The sequence below is a fragment of the Nansenia antarctica genome (assembly GCF_963989245.1).
Source record: "Nansenia antarctica genome assembly, chromosome: 10".
NCBI classification, from domain to species: Eukaryota; Metazoa; Chordata; class Actinopteri; order Argentiniformes; family Microstomatidae; genus Nansenia; species Nansenia antarctica.
In genome coordinates, this window is record NC_137680.1 from 34,364,487 (window position 1) to 34,380,038 (window position 15,552).

A 15,552-nucleotide genomic window follows, 5' to 3' on the forward strand; every position below is an offset into this window, starting at 1 on the left:
TCTATTGTACAAGATTGTTGGGAGCATAATAAGACTCATTATATGAGTTTTGGATGGATAGGGAATACAATAGCAAAAAGGTACGATTTAGATAAATTACGGTATAGTCCAGTAATCCCGCACTCAATTATTCCACCCTGGTTATATGTGAATCCATTAGTAGATTTAGATATACAGCAAGAACTACGAAAGAAGTCCAAACATGCACATCCTGGGAATGTGGTACAAAACTATATTGGTCAGCACTATACAGGCAAGTTCTTAATTTTTACAGATGGCTCAAAAGACCCAGAGACAGGACGTACAGGAGCTGCAGTATTCTTCCCACAGTATAAAACAGGAATTAAAAAAAGAACCACTGATCATTTATCAGTGTACACAGTGGAGCTCCTAGCAATATTGACAGCATTAGAATGGTTGGTAGAGAATAGGGTTAGTAATGCACTCATTGCCTCTGACAGTTGGGCAGCACTGTCAAGTATCAGATCGTTGAAATCATGCAGACAGGATATTGTTTTCAAGATCCATCATTTAATTTATGTAATATATAGTATGGATATCACTGTTTGCTTTGTTTGGGTTCCTGCTCATGTAGGGGTAGAAGGAAATGAAGATGCGGATATATTAGCTAAGCAGTCACTTAAATCAGAATCAATAGAAATGGATATTCCACTTAGTAAAGCTGAGGTAAAATCAATCATTAAAAAACACATGCAGGAACTATGGCAAGAAAACTGGAACAGAAATGAAACAGGAAGGCATTTGTTTAACATTCAAAAGAAAGTCGGAATAGGAAGTAGGATGGGCAGGAACCGGAAAGAAGAGACAGTGATATCCCGGCTCAGGATAGGTCATACTGGGTTGAATGACACACTTTACAGAATAGGAAAACACCCAAACGGCATTTGTGCACACTGCAATAACCCGGAATCTGTTCAGCATGTGCTGCTGGAATGTGGAAAATATGAAGAACAGAGAAAGCTCCTGAAAGCAGCAATTCAGAAAGTTAAGTTAAGGTTTACTGTAGGGAACTTACTTGGAAACACAGATAAAGTAAATAACCAGGTAATTAAATATCTGAAAGAAACAGGATTGATAGGTAGGATTTAACCCTACCCCTCCCCACCATTTTGTTTATTTCTTTCATTTACATTTTCCCCCCTACCCCTCCCCACCATTTTGTTTATTTATTTCATTTACAATTTCCCCCCTGTCAAGCTAACGTTCCACACAGTCCGGTAGGGGGTGGTAATGAGCCACACAGTCCAGTAGGTGGCGGTAATGCACCTTAAGCTGGTTGCCAACCGCCAATCAAATAAAAAGAAGAAGAAGAAGAAGAAGTTGAGCCCAGTGTGCGCTCTGGTGCTCTCAGGGTGAGTTGACGAACGCAGCAGCAGAAACAGGCAGGTCAGACCGTCTGTCTGAGGGAGGCGCCGGCTGGTCTGAGGTGATTATCCCGTCATCTGAAACTAGCATGGTTTTGATTCCGTTTCAGTGATTTGTGATAGTGAAGACATTTAAAAACGTAAGCAAATTAATTACAAACTTCTTTAGCAACGTTCAGACTTGTTAGTAGCGTTCGATGCCGCTAGTGACCCGGCGCTGCTAGCGGCTAACAGGCTAGTGATGTGCTGCCTAAACATGTTCAACTGACATCATGGCAGACTCCACAAAACTAACATAAAACTTTCTAATATAGTCACTATAATAGTGTCTTCGAAGTTTGACAAAGTAGCGTGATCACAGGCAGCAGGCAGCGTTATTTAGGGGTTTCTGTCAACTTTCTGTCGTCAACTTGCCGGGCTGTGAAGTGATGAAAGCAGCTGACTCAGGCAGGACAGTGGGTTGAGCTCAACAGAGATGTGATGGGAGGATCACCACTACAGGACAGATGTCTGCTGTGACCTGATAGGAACCCTACTTACCTGATCCATTCCACACCTCTAACTTTTGCAGAATCGAATTAGCCAGGATGGAAGTGACAAGGAGACGGGTTCTACAGAAACACCTGGAGCCAGCCAGACCCCTGCGTCGCTGTGCTGTGGGCCAGGGTAAGGTGGACCTGTATGCCATTGCCATGTCTTATGGCTAAGTTACTACACTTCTATTCCTATAAAGAACAGTACAGAATGTCAAAAAATGACAATGAAATGTTCTTGCATTCCTGATGGTTGGTTGGTTGGTGGGTCACCCCAAATGAACACCATTATAGCGGTATGATATTCTGAAGCTAAAGACTGACATTAAAAGAGAAAATCACTTTATTGTGCTATACACCTTCATGAAGTTTAATGTTCTAATGTCATAACAATTCAACACTGGAGTATGGCACACTAAAGCAACAATTTTAAAAGTATATTCTGTACAAACAGCGGTAAATGGAATAGTAGGCTATATCTAGCTACCTTTAGGTATTATACTTGAGCTAACCGGCAAAGTGTCTCACTTTTTGTTTGTTTTATACAGAGCCTGTTAGAATCTCAGAGGTGTATGCACAGACAGAGGACAAACCAGTGAGTGATTCTTAATCTTTACAATACATGTGTAAAAGTAATATGCCATCGCTTCACCCATAGCGACAGTCTTTATTCAAATTGGCCTGATTTTACGATATCTTCTAATTTTGGAAAGGAAATACTTTATGCTGCATAGCTCATCTATCATCTATTACCCTGTGTTTCATGCTTATGGTTTGTTCTCTTGAAAGGTCAACAGCGTTGGAGTGGAGCAGTTTTATGAGATTCTCCACACTCAACATCCACCAAACCCCCCAAAAGGTCAGCAATCATTACAGGTTATCAGCTTTGGTGTAGGCTATTGTGTGCATGAATCAAGAATCTAGTTGCTAGTGATGTTGCAGTTTCTTAATGAATCAAGTCACATTAATTTCATCATGCATTGCCATTCATGTTGATGCTTTGACAGGTTCAAATGTTTCTTTTAGTCAGGATGTCTTACAGTAGAGATGTACTGATTCAACTGGCAAGTTCCCCTCTTGCCAAAAGGAAGCCTGATTTCTTACCAGAACACGAAGTAGTTTTGTTAAAGGCGGTAAGATTGTCATTACTTCCTGCAAAATGAACAGTTGTTTTGTTATTTGATTCCTTTATTGAATGAGAATAAATTGAGTCCCCTTATTTAAATGTCAAAATAGGCTAAGGTTACATCAATCACTTGATATCTACCTTAACCTTAACCTATCTGTGAAATCTTTCCTTTTAGATCTTACCTGTTCACAGTGTTATAGCTTGGAATTGATAAGTATGCCTTATGTAAAATTGTAATTCTTGATATCGACTGCTCAATTCTACAGAGAGACCCTGGACTTCCACGGCTTTTTATTGGATAGAGACAGTGGAGAAAGACAGGAAAGTGAGGAGGAGAGGGTATGTCAGCAGGGAATGGGCCGGATTCGAACCCATGCCGACATGGGAATATATGTGCACTGTGGCCATGATGCTAGGCCACTGGACCACCCCAGGCCATGAAAATTTACATTTGTGAAGAATTCATTTTAAAAATTCAAGTCAGTGTGGCAGTAGTAAAACATTTTAATTTCTGTTGAAAAATAGCCCAAATAAAGGTATCATATAAGACCCTGTGGAGCGAGTTCCATGCTTCTGCTAAACACAATCTCACCTCAACATATCCAATGGGGTTGGGGTTAAACTAATTGCTCAATATACACTCACTTAGACCTTTATTAGGAACACTATACTATTACTGGGTAGGGACTCCCTTTGCTCTCAAAACAGCCTCAATTCTTCACTGCATTAATGGAAACATTCCTTTGAGGTTCTGGTCCATGATGACATGATTGCATCACGCAATTGAGATTTTTCAGGTGCACTTTCAAGATCTGAATCTCCTGTTCCACCACAGCCCAAAGGTGTTCTATTAGATTCAGATCCGGTGACTGGGAAGGCCACTGAAGAACACTGAACTCACTGTCATGTTCATGAAACCAGTTTGAGACAACTTTTGCTTTGCTGGAAGCAGCCATTAGAAGATGGGTACATTGTGGCCATGAAGGGATGCACATGCACAATACTCAAATAGGCATTCAAGCAGTGATTGATTGGTATTAACAGGCCCAAAGTGTGCCAAGAAAACATTCCCCACACCATTACACCACCTGAATGAATGAGAAGGTGTACAGGTGTTCCTAATGAAGTGTTCAGTGAGTGTAAATACATTAACACCAGACCTCCATTGACATTCAATGTTTTCCTCAAAAAGCTTCTTTAGTGTGTCTATATTTAAAATGTTGAATGACTGACTGAATACAATTTTGAGAGTTGGTCATGTATGTGTGAACGGTTGTCTTTTTAGGGAGGCCTAACATGGAGGGATTCTGTCTAGCGGTGCTTTTGTACAAACCCCACCACTTGCTCTGCATTATGGCCTGTTTACAATAAGTGAAGAGAATATAGATTGAGGATAGATGAGGATGACAGTAACAATGACTGACCAATGTTCTGTACTTACAAGATTGACAGAACGATTGGCGTCTGGTGGTTCTTTTAGTGGTCACAATAGTATGTTCTGTCAGAGGAAGCATTGACTTCAGATGCTGTGTGAATCCTTGAAAAGATGCCCTACATGTTGTGTGTGCTGCAATCTAAAATCCTTTGTATATGTCTCTTGTTTGAATGACGACTCTGCTAACAAAGCCCCCTAGCGCTGTGTGATGTTAAACAGACTAATGATTAGGGCTTTTGTTAAGGCTATTAGCCTCGAATTAGCTTTAAACGACTTTGACAATAGAGATACTACACAAGTTGCATTTATTCCCCATTAACTTTTTGATATGTTGGAGTATGGGGATTTACCTTTCAACTGAATCCTTTTACCTGTGATATTGAATCCTTTTACCTGCCCACGGCATCACTTGTCTATTGTCCCATTGAGAACAGCTGATTGAAAATTATCTGAAAAGAAAATAATTTCTCTCTATCCTTCTCTGAAGGTCATCTAAATGGTGTAATAATGTGCCTATTTCTCTGCGTTACATCTAGATTTCGATTAAAGCTAATGTAATGCTAATCCAAATTGGCCCAGCTTTACAGGGACCCGCCAACTTAACTTGCCTAAGCACATAGTGTTACTTTTTTTTGCTTTCTTGAGCTTTTGAACTGCAACTTTGTGTTCAGAGACCATTGTGGTTGTAGTGTTTAAAAGGAATATTTTGAGTTCCTGCTTAATTGTCTGTGTTGAAGTGTGTTTATTTATTTTATTTTTTATTTATCCTTATTTGTTAACCTATTTGACTATTGAGTTGGGTTATGCTGGCGGGTGATTCATAAGAAGATATCGGTTATTTATTATTTTCAGGAATGTAAATTCCTGTAGATTTTGACAGGAGTTTCCTTGGTTACTGTAATGAGGGAAAGCTTGAATAGTGCGTGCCAGTGTTAACATTTCTTTTGGGAGGTATAAATGGAAGTCATGGGTTCTTCTCATTGATATGTTGACTGTTCAAAGTAAATGGTATAATTTGGTGTATATTATGTCAGCCATGGATGCTGACAGCCTCTCTATGCTCAAACACTGTCAATAGTTGATGGGATCTGTCTGTCCTAACAACCTGTATTTCTATGCTCTCAAAAAAAGAAAATAATTTGCATCACTTGTCATTGTCTGTTGAAGTGTTATTTTAGAGGTATAGGTGTCACATTTACATGTGTTAGTATGGAAGTACTGGAAGAGTATTGAAACAAGGTGATGGGTCGGTTGTACTTAGATCTTTCTTGTTTATCTTTGTATGGATAATACTTTAAAATCTCTACATTTCTAGAGTAAAGCATAATTTGAAAAGTCGAAATAAAACATTTACGTAAAAATATGTAGAGAATAAAATGTTGAGAATAAAGTCATTTATATATAGTCAGTCATATTTCAAGATTAAAGTGGGGGCCATTTGGTTAACTGCATGCCTCCCTGTTGCTGTGTGCCACTATGTAAATGCCTGAGTCACACCCATGGTTATTTACACAAAGCATGCAGTCCATCACAAAACTTTGCAGGTAGGCTAAGTAAGCTACGTCCAAGTGATGCCATGGGCCTCAGTTAATGGGGATCCTTTAAATAAATACATAAATAGCGAGACACATCACTTTTGGAGGCAGGCTAGGCTGGTAGATAATCAATGGTCCAGTCCCATCCAATGTGGACTGTTTCGTCCCAAGATTAACAAAGTATCGGAAGTCAATATTTAGTAATGTAGTCCTACTGACGTTTCTCCACAAGGTTAAGTTTAAAAATGTATTAATATTAGGTATACAGGTCACAAACTAACACCTGCCTTTCTAGTAGGCCTCCAAATCATCATGAACTGATTGGACTTTTCAGTTAATTTAATGTTGCCGTTAGCAACCACTTCAGCTCTCTCTCTGTTCGAAGGCCTTGGCTTCAAATCGAGTCACACTCGAAAACGAGCCATAGGGGTAGAAAAGGGAATCGGGATTGGCCCTTACTGTTGCCATTCTATCAGCTCCAACCAGTCTGGCCATTCTCCTCAGACCTCTGCCACCAACAAGCCATTTTTGCTCAGAGAACTGCTGCTCACTGGATATTTTAAAAAAAATCGACCAACAACCATGCGATGTTCAAAGTCACTTAAAGGTCCCATATTATGAAAATCTCACGTTTTCAGTTCTTGTGTACATTTGGGTCTCTGATGACCCTACGAACACAGAAATTGTGAAAACAATTCGGTCAGTTTTTTGTTGGCTGCATATTTCGAAGCAGGCACCTCAAAGGCAGCATGCTATTCATGCCGGTGTAGGTACCGAAGTTGAACGGTTGTCTGAATTTGAACGGGGTCCTGCCATTACTGATACGTATAACCGTACGATTGGCTGTGATGACGTTACACATTATGATTGGCTGCAGAGCTGTAAACAGAAGCCATCTGGGTTACAGGAGCGGGCTAGTTTGCTAATGTCGTTAGGGTTAAGGTTGGGGTTAGGGTGGAGTTCATGTTGACATTGTTTACTAACGTTAGCAAATTAGCCAGCTCCTGTAACCCAGTTGGCTTCCGTTTACGGCTCTGCAGCCAATCATAATGTGTTACGTCATCACAGCCAATCATATGGTGATTGCACATGATGTCATCTCTGCACATGATGTCATCAGTAATGGCAGGACCCCGTTCAAATTTGGACAACCGTTCAAATTCCGTACCTACACCGGCTACATTATTCAGTTAGGGGTTTCTGTCGTAAACTTGCCAGGCAAAGAGAAAGAAGGTACAGGGGGAGTGTGTGAACCCCTCAGGTTTGCAGATGGGATTTCTAACAGAAATGCCTTATGTTGATGTTAGACAATATTGGCAGTGTACATCGCCATTGGTGAAACAAGGCCATTCCAGGGATTCTGAACTTGTCTGTGGAGATGGGCTTCCTGTCTGCCTCTGACTTGTAAACTCTTTGTTTGACAGCTCCAAACCTCTTTGAATGGACTGTGTTTGTATTAAAATGTATCCATTTAGTAGTAATAAGATAAGACAAGGATATCTATATTTATTTCAGGTAAGTATCTATCATTTTAGAATATAAATAAACAATAATTTAACTTACCAATGTTGTGATGTCTTTATTTCGTAAAAAGAAAAGTATCCACTTGAATCTCAAAACACTCTCAAATCAAATCAAATGTCACTTATTTACATATGGACTTTAATGTTTAGATTTTTTGTCTGGATTGTTTGAGTTAATACCAAAGTCTGGTGCAAAGTTCACTTGAATAGGCTCATTGGAAATACATTTACTGGACAAAATGTTGATGTGTTCAATACTTATTTCCCCCACTGTATATTGCATACAGTTGTTATAGACAGTAAAATGCTTTGGGATCTTGCTCCATGCTCAACAGCAGCAACAACAACAATTAAACATTTTTCATTAAACCAATAAGGCCACCAGGCTAGGGCCCCATGAATCATTCATGGTCCCCCACCCCCTTGTGACGCCCCTGCTGACAATAGAAGGTTTGGAGGGCTTGTTGGAGTGTGGTGGAGGTGGACAGGGCAGGAAGTGTCGAGTCAGCTTTCTCAAGAGAACTGGGCTGATAGTGAGACTTTTGGCGCTTTTCCATTGACCAGACCGGTACGGCTCGGATGGCACGCATTTGTATCCTACCCGTACCGTACTTTCAGAAACGCTTCTCCATTAGCCTATACACAACAGATCTGGAGCGAGTTGAGACAGTAGTAGGAGTTAAGTGTCATAAGAGCACTTCACTTTAATATGTGCCGCTATACAGCTTAACGGGGGGAAATGCGATAAGAATTATGTCAAAATGCAGCACTATCTTGCACAGATCAGCCTTAAAACATGTAACGTTAGATATATAACGTTAGACAGGGAGCAATGTATTTCTACGGAAAGGCTGTGCTTGACGCTTCCATTGGACTGACGTGTATGGAGTTTATCTTGAGCCTAATTAAATCAAAAGCAAAGAAATATTTTGTGAGAAAAAAAATCCACTTTGTAAGCAAAAACATAGATCCGTAAGTAAAAACATAGATTTGCAAATGTTTAAATCTTTTTTTTTGTTCTCAACTCCAAAACATTTGTTTACAAAGCTCAACTTTCTTTTGCTAAATTAAAATATTTGTTTGCTAAACATGACTAAACATGACTAATCAATATCGATGGGGATTAACGGCAGTGTTGGGGATTAACGGCAGTTCGGTTGTGTTGCTTGCCCACACCGTCATTCATCGTTTATTTTTTTCATCAATCATGAATTTGATTTTGATTACAATATCACCGTCGAGGCTGGTTTAGACAGGTTGAGGTTGTAGATTCTGATACCATTGAAACCGGGAGGGCCGCTTAACCAATATGGGGGATATGATTTTACCAAGCTCTCCGCCCGAGACGCGGGTGCGCTCCGGGCTCTCTCCCTGCTGATTGCGCGATTTCCTGTGTGTGTGTGTGTGTGTGTGTGTGTGTGTGTGTGTGTGTGTGTGTGTGTGTGTGTGTGTGTGTGTGTGTGTGTGTGCGCGCGTGCGTGCGTGCCTGTGTGTGTGTGTGTGTGTGTGTGTGTGTGTGTGTGTGTGTGTGTGTGTGTGTGCGCGCGCGCGCGATCCGTAGTAGTAGGCTATGCAGTTATGGAATTATATTTATCACTGTGATGTGATTTAACTAGCCAACTGATTTCCTCTGTGTGTGTGTGTGTGTGTGTGTGTGTGCTCCGTAGTAGTATGCAGTTATGGAATTATATTTATCACTGTGATGTGATTTAACTAGCGTACTACGTTAGCGGAGCGAATTACGTGTGAAATGATCATGCTAGCAGGTGTTTTCATATAAAATGTTAACCCACTGGCCAATAGGGACGTGCGTTACTTCTTTCTGTTGTAGGTCCCGCCCTGACCGTACTCTGAACTTTTGAGCAAATCTCATGTTTTGCAAAGCTGTTGTTTGGCAAACATCATGTTTTGCAAACCTGTTGTTTTGCAAACAACAGGTTTAACAAACAAATATTTTAATTCAGCAAAAGAAAGTTGAGCTTTGTAAACAAATGCTTTGGAGTTGAGAACAAAAAAAATATTTTAAAATGTGCAAATCTATGTTTTTGCTTACGGATCTATGTTTTTGCTTACAAAGTGGATTTTTTTTCTCACAAAATATTTATTTGCTTTTGATTTAATTAGGCTCAAGATAAACTCCATAGACGCGGGGCTCATACAATCTCCGCGTTTGTTATAGATACGAGTGCTGCACTGTCTTGCTGGTAGTCAAATATATTTATTTATTGTAGTGCCGAGAGACGGGAGTCGTAGGCGGCGTATCAAATGTCAAAGCTAGACGTTTATTGAATGACATGAACGAGTCTCAACCACACACTTCAAGCAGTAACTATAACTGACCAAAACAACTTGGGTACCACGCACTTAACTGTCCGTGCGGAACAATACTCCCAACCCATAGTTCTGTGGGTGAATTATGTCAACCCACCACACAAGCCCCCCCAGAATTCACCCATAGTAAAAATCCCTGTGTCGGGGAGGGACGACGATCCGACCCCCGCGGGTGCGGGACGCAGGGGCAGCCGGGGCAGGGGCAGGGCCAGCCGGGGCCGGGGCAGGGGGAACCGGGGCAGGGGCAGCCGGGGCAGTTGCAGCCGGCGCAGCTGAAGGCACCGCGACCGGGGGCGGGGCATGGGGGGGCGGCCACGGCGTGGGGGCTGAGCCAGTTCCAATGGCCGGGAAACGTCCACGTGAGCGGACTTGATCCTATCAATGGAGACCGTCTCGTGTCTACCACCAACGTCCACCACCAGGTTCTTGTCCCCGTGTTGTAGGACCTTGAACGGGCCATCGTAATGGGGGCGTAGGGGGCCGCGGTGGGCGTCGTGGCGAATGAAGACAAAGTCTGACGAGCGCAGCGGACCCGGAAAGCAGGGGTACCGTGCTGTGAAGTGGGGACGGGTGCGAACACCTCAGCGGCCTCCAGCAGGGAGGAGCGCTGCCTGGCTGCAGACCAGGGGACAGTGGCATCCGGGATGAAATCCCCGGGGACTCGTAGGGTTTGGCCGTATACGAGTTCGGCAGACGAGGACTGCAAGTCCTCTTTGGGGGCACATCTGAGGCCCAGCATGACCCACGGAAGTTTGTCCACCCAGTTGCCGTCCGTCAAACTCGCGCGTAGGGCCGCCTTCATTGAGCGGTGGAACCGCTCGCACAAACCGTTAGCCTGGGGGTGATAGGCAGTAGTGCGGTGCAGCTTTACCCCCAAACCACTAGCTGCAGCGTTCCACAGTTCCGAGGTAAACTGCGAGCCACGGTCAGAGGACAGGTCAGACGGGGTCCCAAAGCGCGTGACCCACGTGCCGATGAACGCACGGGCCACGTCGGAAGACGCCGTCGAGGAGAGGGGAACGGCTTCGGGCCAGCGGGTCGTCCTGTCCACCATGGTGAAAAGGTAGGTCAAGCCGTGAGAGGCGGGCAGTGGTCCCACAAGGTCGACGTTGACGTGGTCGAACCTCCTCTCAGGAACAGTGAAGGGCTCAAAAGGGGCTCTGGTATGGCGGTGTACTTTGGCGCGTTGACAGGCCACGCACGTGTCGACCCAGCCCCTTACCTCCTTCTTGAGTCCCTGCCATACGAACTTCTCAGAAACTAATTTCACGGATGGTTTCCTGCAGGGGTGGGAGAGGTTGTGAACAGCCTCGAAAACGGGCCGGCGCTAGTTCACAGGGACTAGCGGCCGCGGCTGGCCCGTAGAGAAGTCGCACAGCAGTTTTGCGCCTGAGTCACCGACTGCGACATCCTCCAAGCGTAGTCCTGTGTCCACGTTCTTGAGGGTCTGGACCCGTGGTCGGAGGCCTGGTCCGCACTCATGCAGAGGTAGTCGAGACCCAGTTGGATTCTCGACTAAGTATTAAAAATGAACATTTTACTTACTGTATGATTGTTAATTTGTCCAATTACTTTTGAGCTCCTGAAAACAGGAGACTGTGTATAAAAATAGTTGCAATTCCTAAATGTTTCATACAATATTTTTGTTCAACCCCTTGAATTAAAGCTGAAAGTATGCACTTCAATTACATCTTGATTGTTTCATTTAAAATCCTTTGTGGTGGCATACAGAGACAAAATTATGGAAATTGTGTCACTGTCCAAATACTTCCAGACCTAACTGTATATAAATAAAAGAATGTCAATGACCCCAGGTGTGGGACTTTATTAGGTCAAACACAATGTATAGGTGTGTTGCAACACAAATGCCCAAAAAAGTGTACAAGGGATCAAATCAATTGTATATACAAGTTTTATTTGTATAGCGCATTTCTTACAAGATGCGACTCAATGCGCTTCACGTAATGACAGATGTTCAGTGTCCAGTGTAGTGTTCAGTGTTGTGTCCAGTGTCCAGTGTAGTGTTCAGTGTTGTGTCCAGTGTCCAGTGTAGTGTTCAGTGTTGTGTCCAGTGTCCAGTAGTGTTCAGTGTTGTGTCCAGTGTCCAGTGTAGTGTTCAGTGTTGTGTCCAGTGTAGTGTTCAGTGTTGTGTCCAGTGTAGTGTAGTGTTCAGTGTTGTGTCCAGTGTCCAGTGTAGTGTTCAGTGTTGTGTCCAGTGTAGTGTAGTGTTCAGTGTTGTGTCCAGTGTAGTGTAGTGTTCAGTGTTGTATCCAGTGTCCAGTGTAGTGTAGTGTTCAGTGTTGTGTCCAGTGTCCAGTGTAGTGTAGTGTTCAGTGTTGTGTCCAGTGTCCAGTGTAGTGTAGTGTTCAGTGTTGTGTCCAGTGTAGTGTAGTGTTCAGTGTTGTGTCCAGTGTCCAGTGTAGTGTAGTGTTCAGTGTTGTGTCCAGTGTAGTGTTCAGTGTTGTGTCCAGTGTCCAGTGTAGTGTAGTGTTCAGTGTTGTGTCCAGTGTAGTGTAGTGTTCAGTGTTGTGTCCAGTGTAGTGTTCAGTGTTGTGTCCAGTGTCCAGTGTAGTGTAGTGTTCAGTGTTGTGTCCAGTGTAGTGTAGTGTTCAGTGTTGTGTCCAGTGTAGTGTAGTGTTCAGTGTTGTGTCCAGTGTTCAGTGTAGTGTTCAGTGTTGTGTCCAGTGTTGTGTGTAGTGTTGTGTGTAGTGTAGTGTAGTGTTCAGTGTTGTGTCCAGTGTAGTGTAGTGTTCAGTGTTGTGTCCAGTGTCCAGTGTAGTGTAGTGTTCAGTGTTGTGTCCAGTGTCCAGTGTAGTGTTCAGTGTTGTGTCCAGTGTCCAGTGTAGTGTTCAGTGTTGTGTCCAGTGTCCAGTGTAGTGTTCAGTGTTGTGTCCAGTGTAGTGTTCAGTGTTGTGTCCAGTGTCCAGTGTAGTGTAGTGTTCAGTGTTGTGTCCAACCCCCAGTGGTCAGACACGGACAGCTCCGTTGGTGGCCAGTCGTCCCTCTGCTCGGGACCACAGCTCGGCGCCTGCAAAAAGTCAGCTCTCAAAAACAAGAAAACAAGCAATAAAAATAGGGGGATAAGTAATCGGTAGACATCTGAGAATGTAGCTATTGTGAACTTTTAAATTACATTAAGTGGTTGAAGACAACGCAGCGTTTTTTAGCCCTGCCAGCTGTACATCTTATATGCATAACTGCATTTTGTTGTTGGTACTTGTACTCAGCAATGACAATAAAGTTGAATCTAATCTAATATCTCTCTAATATCTCTGATAACGCTAAACCACATAGGATTACCCAATTAGCCAAGCCAGATGAACAAAACTACGTGCGAAACAGCTGCGTAACACATGCAACAACCTAAATAATAAATACACATCTGAAAACTATAGCATGTTCATTAATAATATTTCGAAATTCTCACCTGAGCTGCATTTGCCATTGTATTTGTAATTCTTCTTCTTCTTCTTATCAATTGCGTGTTCAAATTATTGTTCGTTAAATGTCCTATACAATGTCGCCGTGTTTTTAAAATCCATTTAAGATCCTTCAAAATCTCGCGGTTTCTCGCGGTTTCTTTTACCGACGCGCTTACGATGACGTGGTCCAAAACCGATGCGCGCAGATGGATACTATAGGAGTGTATCAGTCTCCGTTCGCTACAATTCGATACAGATGACTACCAGTCTCCGTTCGCTACAATACAATACAGACGACGAAGAAGAAGAATTACAAGTACAATGGCAAATGCAGCTCAGGTGAGAATTTCGAAATATTATTAATGAACATGTTATAGTTTTCATATATGTATTTATTATTTAGGTTGTTGCATGTGTTACGCATTTGGCTGTAGTTTTGTTCATCTGGCTTGGCTAATTGGGTAATTCTATGTGGTTTAGCGTTATCAGATATGAGATTAGATTCAACTTTATTGTCATTGCTGAGTACAAGTACCAACAACAAAATGCAGTTATGCATATAACCAGAAGTGCAAATAGTGACAAAACAAAGATAAACATGTACAGCCGGCAGGGCTAAAAAACGCCGCGCTCAGGTGGGGGGAAGGGAATGGCTTTCACGTGGTCATTATTACAAGTAACACTAAGTTAAAGATGAACTATATGCTATTTTCGAACTTTGGTAGTGTGTTCACTGTTGTATGTAGGTTGCACATATAATATTTTGAGCTCAGGTCACATATTTTCAAGCAAGATGAATTAAAGGAATGAAATATTCAATTTAAAGGAAATGAAAGTTATTTGGAGTCACATTCGATACATTCACTTAATTATATTTTATTCTTCCATAGACCAACATGATGTTTCCAGATGGACAATATCCTGCGCTTAAGAGATTGGACTTGGACACATTCCAGTGTCCATGTTGTCACAAGGCAGGGAAGTACCCTGCTCTTCTATCTCATATGCAGTTCCACCATAGTTCTGCTGTGAAATATGGAGGTAAGTCCACCTATATATTATCATGTCATCATTTGAATTTTAAATGGTGTTAATGTGTTATTTCTGTGCCCCAGCACATCCTTGGTGTAAATTAGTTTTAGATCAGACATTGTGGGCTCATTTGATGTTTGTGTGAGCTTTCACATTCCACATTAGATTTATATTACGGTTCTGACCTGTTAGCAACGCTGAATTAATTACCTAATGTGGGTTTAATTATTAATTCAAATGCAAAAGTTCAAGTTATAGGCATGGACCCTATGTTATCGAATTTTTATTTAATAAAAGTTTGGGCATTTAGCAGACGCCTGTTTCCAAAGCGACTTTTAATCAATACATTTGACTAAGCAAGTGAATCATCAATTCACCAGTCGTAGCAGGAAGAGTAATCTACCTCAGACCAGGGGTCTATTATTGTTAGTGACATGATTATGTATTGTTCTCACAAACACATTTTTTCAAATTATGTATTTACAAAAATACAACTTATTGGTATGTTTCTAGTAGGCCTATCTTCTAAATCACTTTCTTTATTTCTTTTAGGATATGCTTTTTATAAATGCCACTGTGACTGTGTGACCAACAGCCATTATCACTGTGGCTTTTGCCCCCGAGTCATTACGCGTAAGGAGTATTTTCTTAATCACTTAAAAAAGTGTTGCACTCAACTCCCAGCTGCTGTGGGGACGACGGCTCCAGCAACTACGTCTCAGACAGCCCCCCAGATATCGAGGTCAAGGTACCAATCAACAACATGTTGTTTTTGTAACTTAGTACTCAACAAGAAGAACGTCAAGAAGCACATCGAAAGGTACCACTCATCAAATCCATTAGACATTACAGCAAATCACCATCTACAATCATTCTGCATAGATAACAAAAAGGGAATGTTTGCTGTTTCCAAGACCTTTAGGGGTCCTGTGCACTGGATTCATGTCCAAAAATGTTCCTGGGGTAATAACCAGGTAACCTGTGAATTAGAGACATGCAGCAAGGCATATGACTATGCACGTCGAAGTAGCCTATCGGGTTTTGACTGCAACCATGTTCGGTCCTTGGTGTACTGTCCTGTGAACACCAAGTCAGCCATTGATCTTGATGAAGGGATTCTCTCAGAAATGGTCCTGAACAAATGGTTTAGCAAGGACACAGAGAGTGTGTGTCTGAGAAGGAAGCTGGCTGCTGGTGAAGAAGCTGCACCACTCAGTGTTGAGGTGA

The 15,552-nt window shown here is 42.3% G+C and overlaps 1 protein-coding gene and 1 long non-coding RNA gene across 2 annotated transcripts; both read left to right on the plus strand.

Moving 5' to 3' along the window:
* The first annotated feature begins 1,387 nt into the window (after positions 1-1,387).
* On the plus strand, positions 1,388-5,747 carry gra (granulito). Its single transcript, XM_080541241.1, has 6 exons — positions 1,388-1,447; positions 1,957-2,056; positions 2,439-2,513; positions 2,708-2,777; positions 2,945-3,051; positions 3,314-5,747. The coding sequence occupies exons 2-6, from the start codon at positions 1,973-1,975 to the stop codon at positions 3,347-3,349; spliced, it is 372 nt and encodes a 123-aa protein (XP_080397367.1). The 5' UTR covers positions 1,388-1,447; positions 1,957-1,972; the 3' UTR covers positions 3,350-5,747.
* A 7,845-nt stretch (positions 5,748-13,592) lies between these two features.
* On the plus strand, positions 13,593-15,226 carry LOC308165862. Its single transcript, XR_013937682.1, has 3 exons — positions 13,593-13,632; positions 14,184-14,334; positions 14,878-15,226. It is a non-coding gene; the product is annotated as an uncharacterized lncRNA (long non-coding RNA).
* The last annotated feature ends 326 nt before the right edge of the window (positions 15,227-15,552 follow it).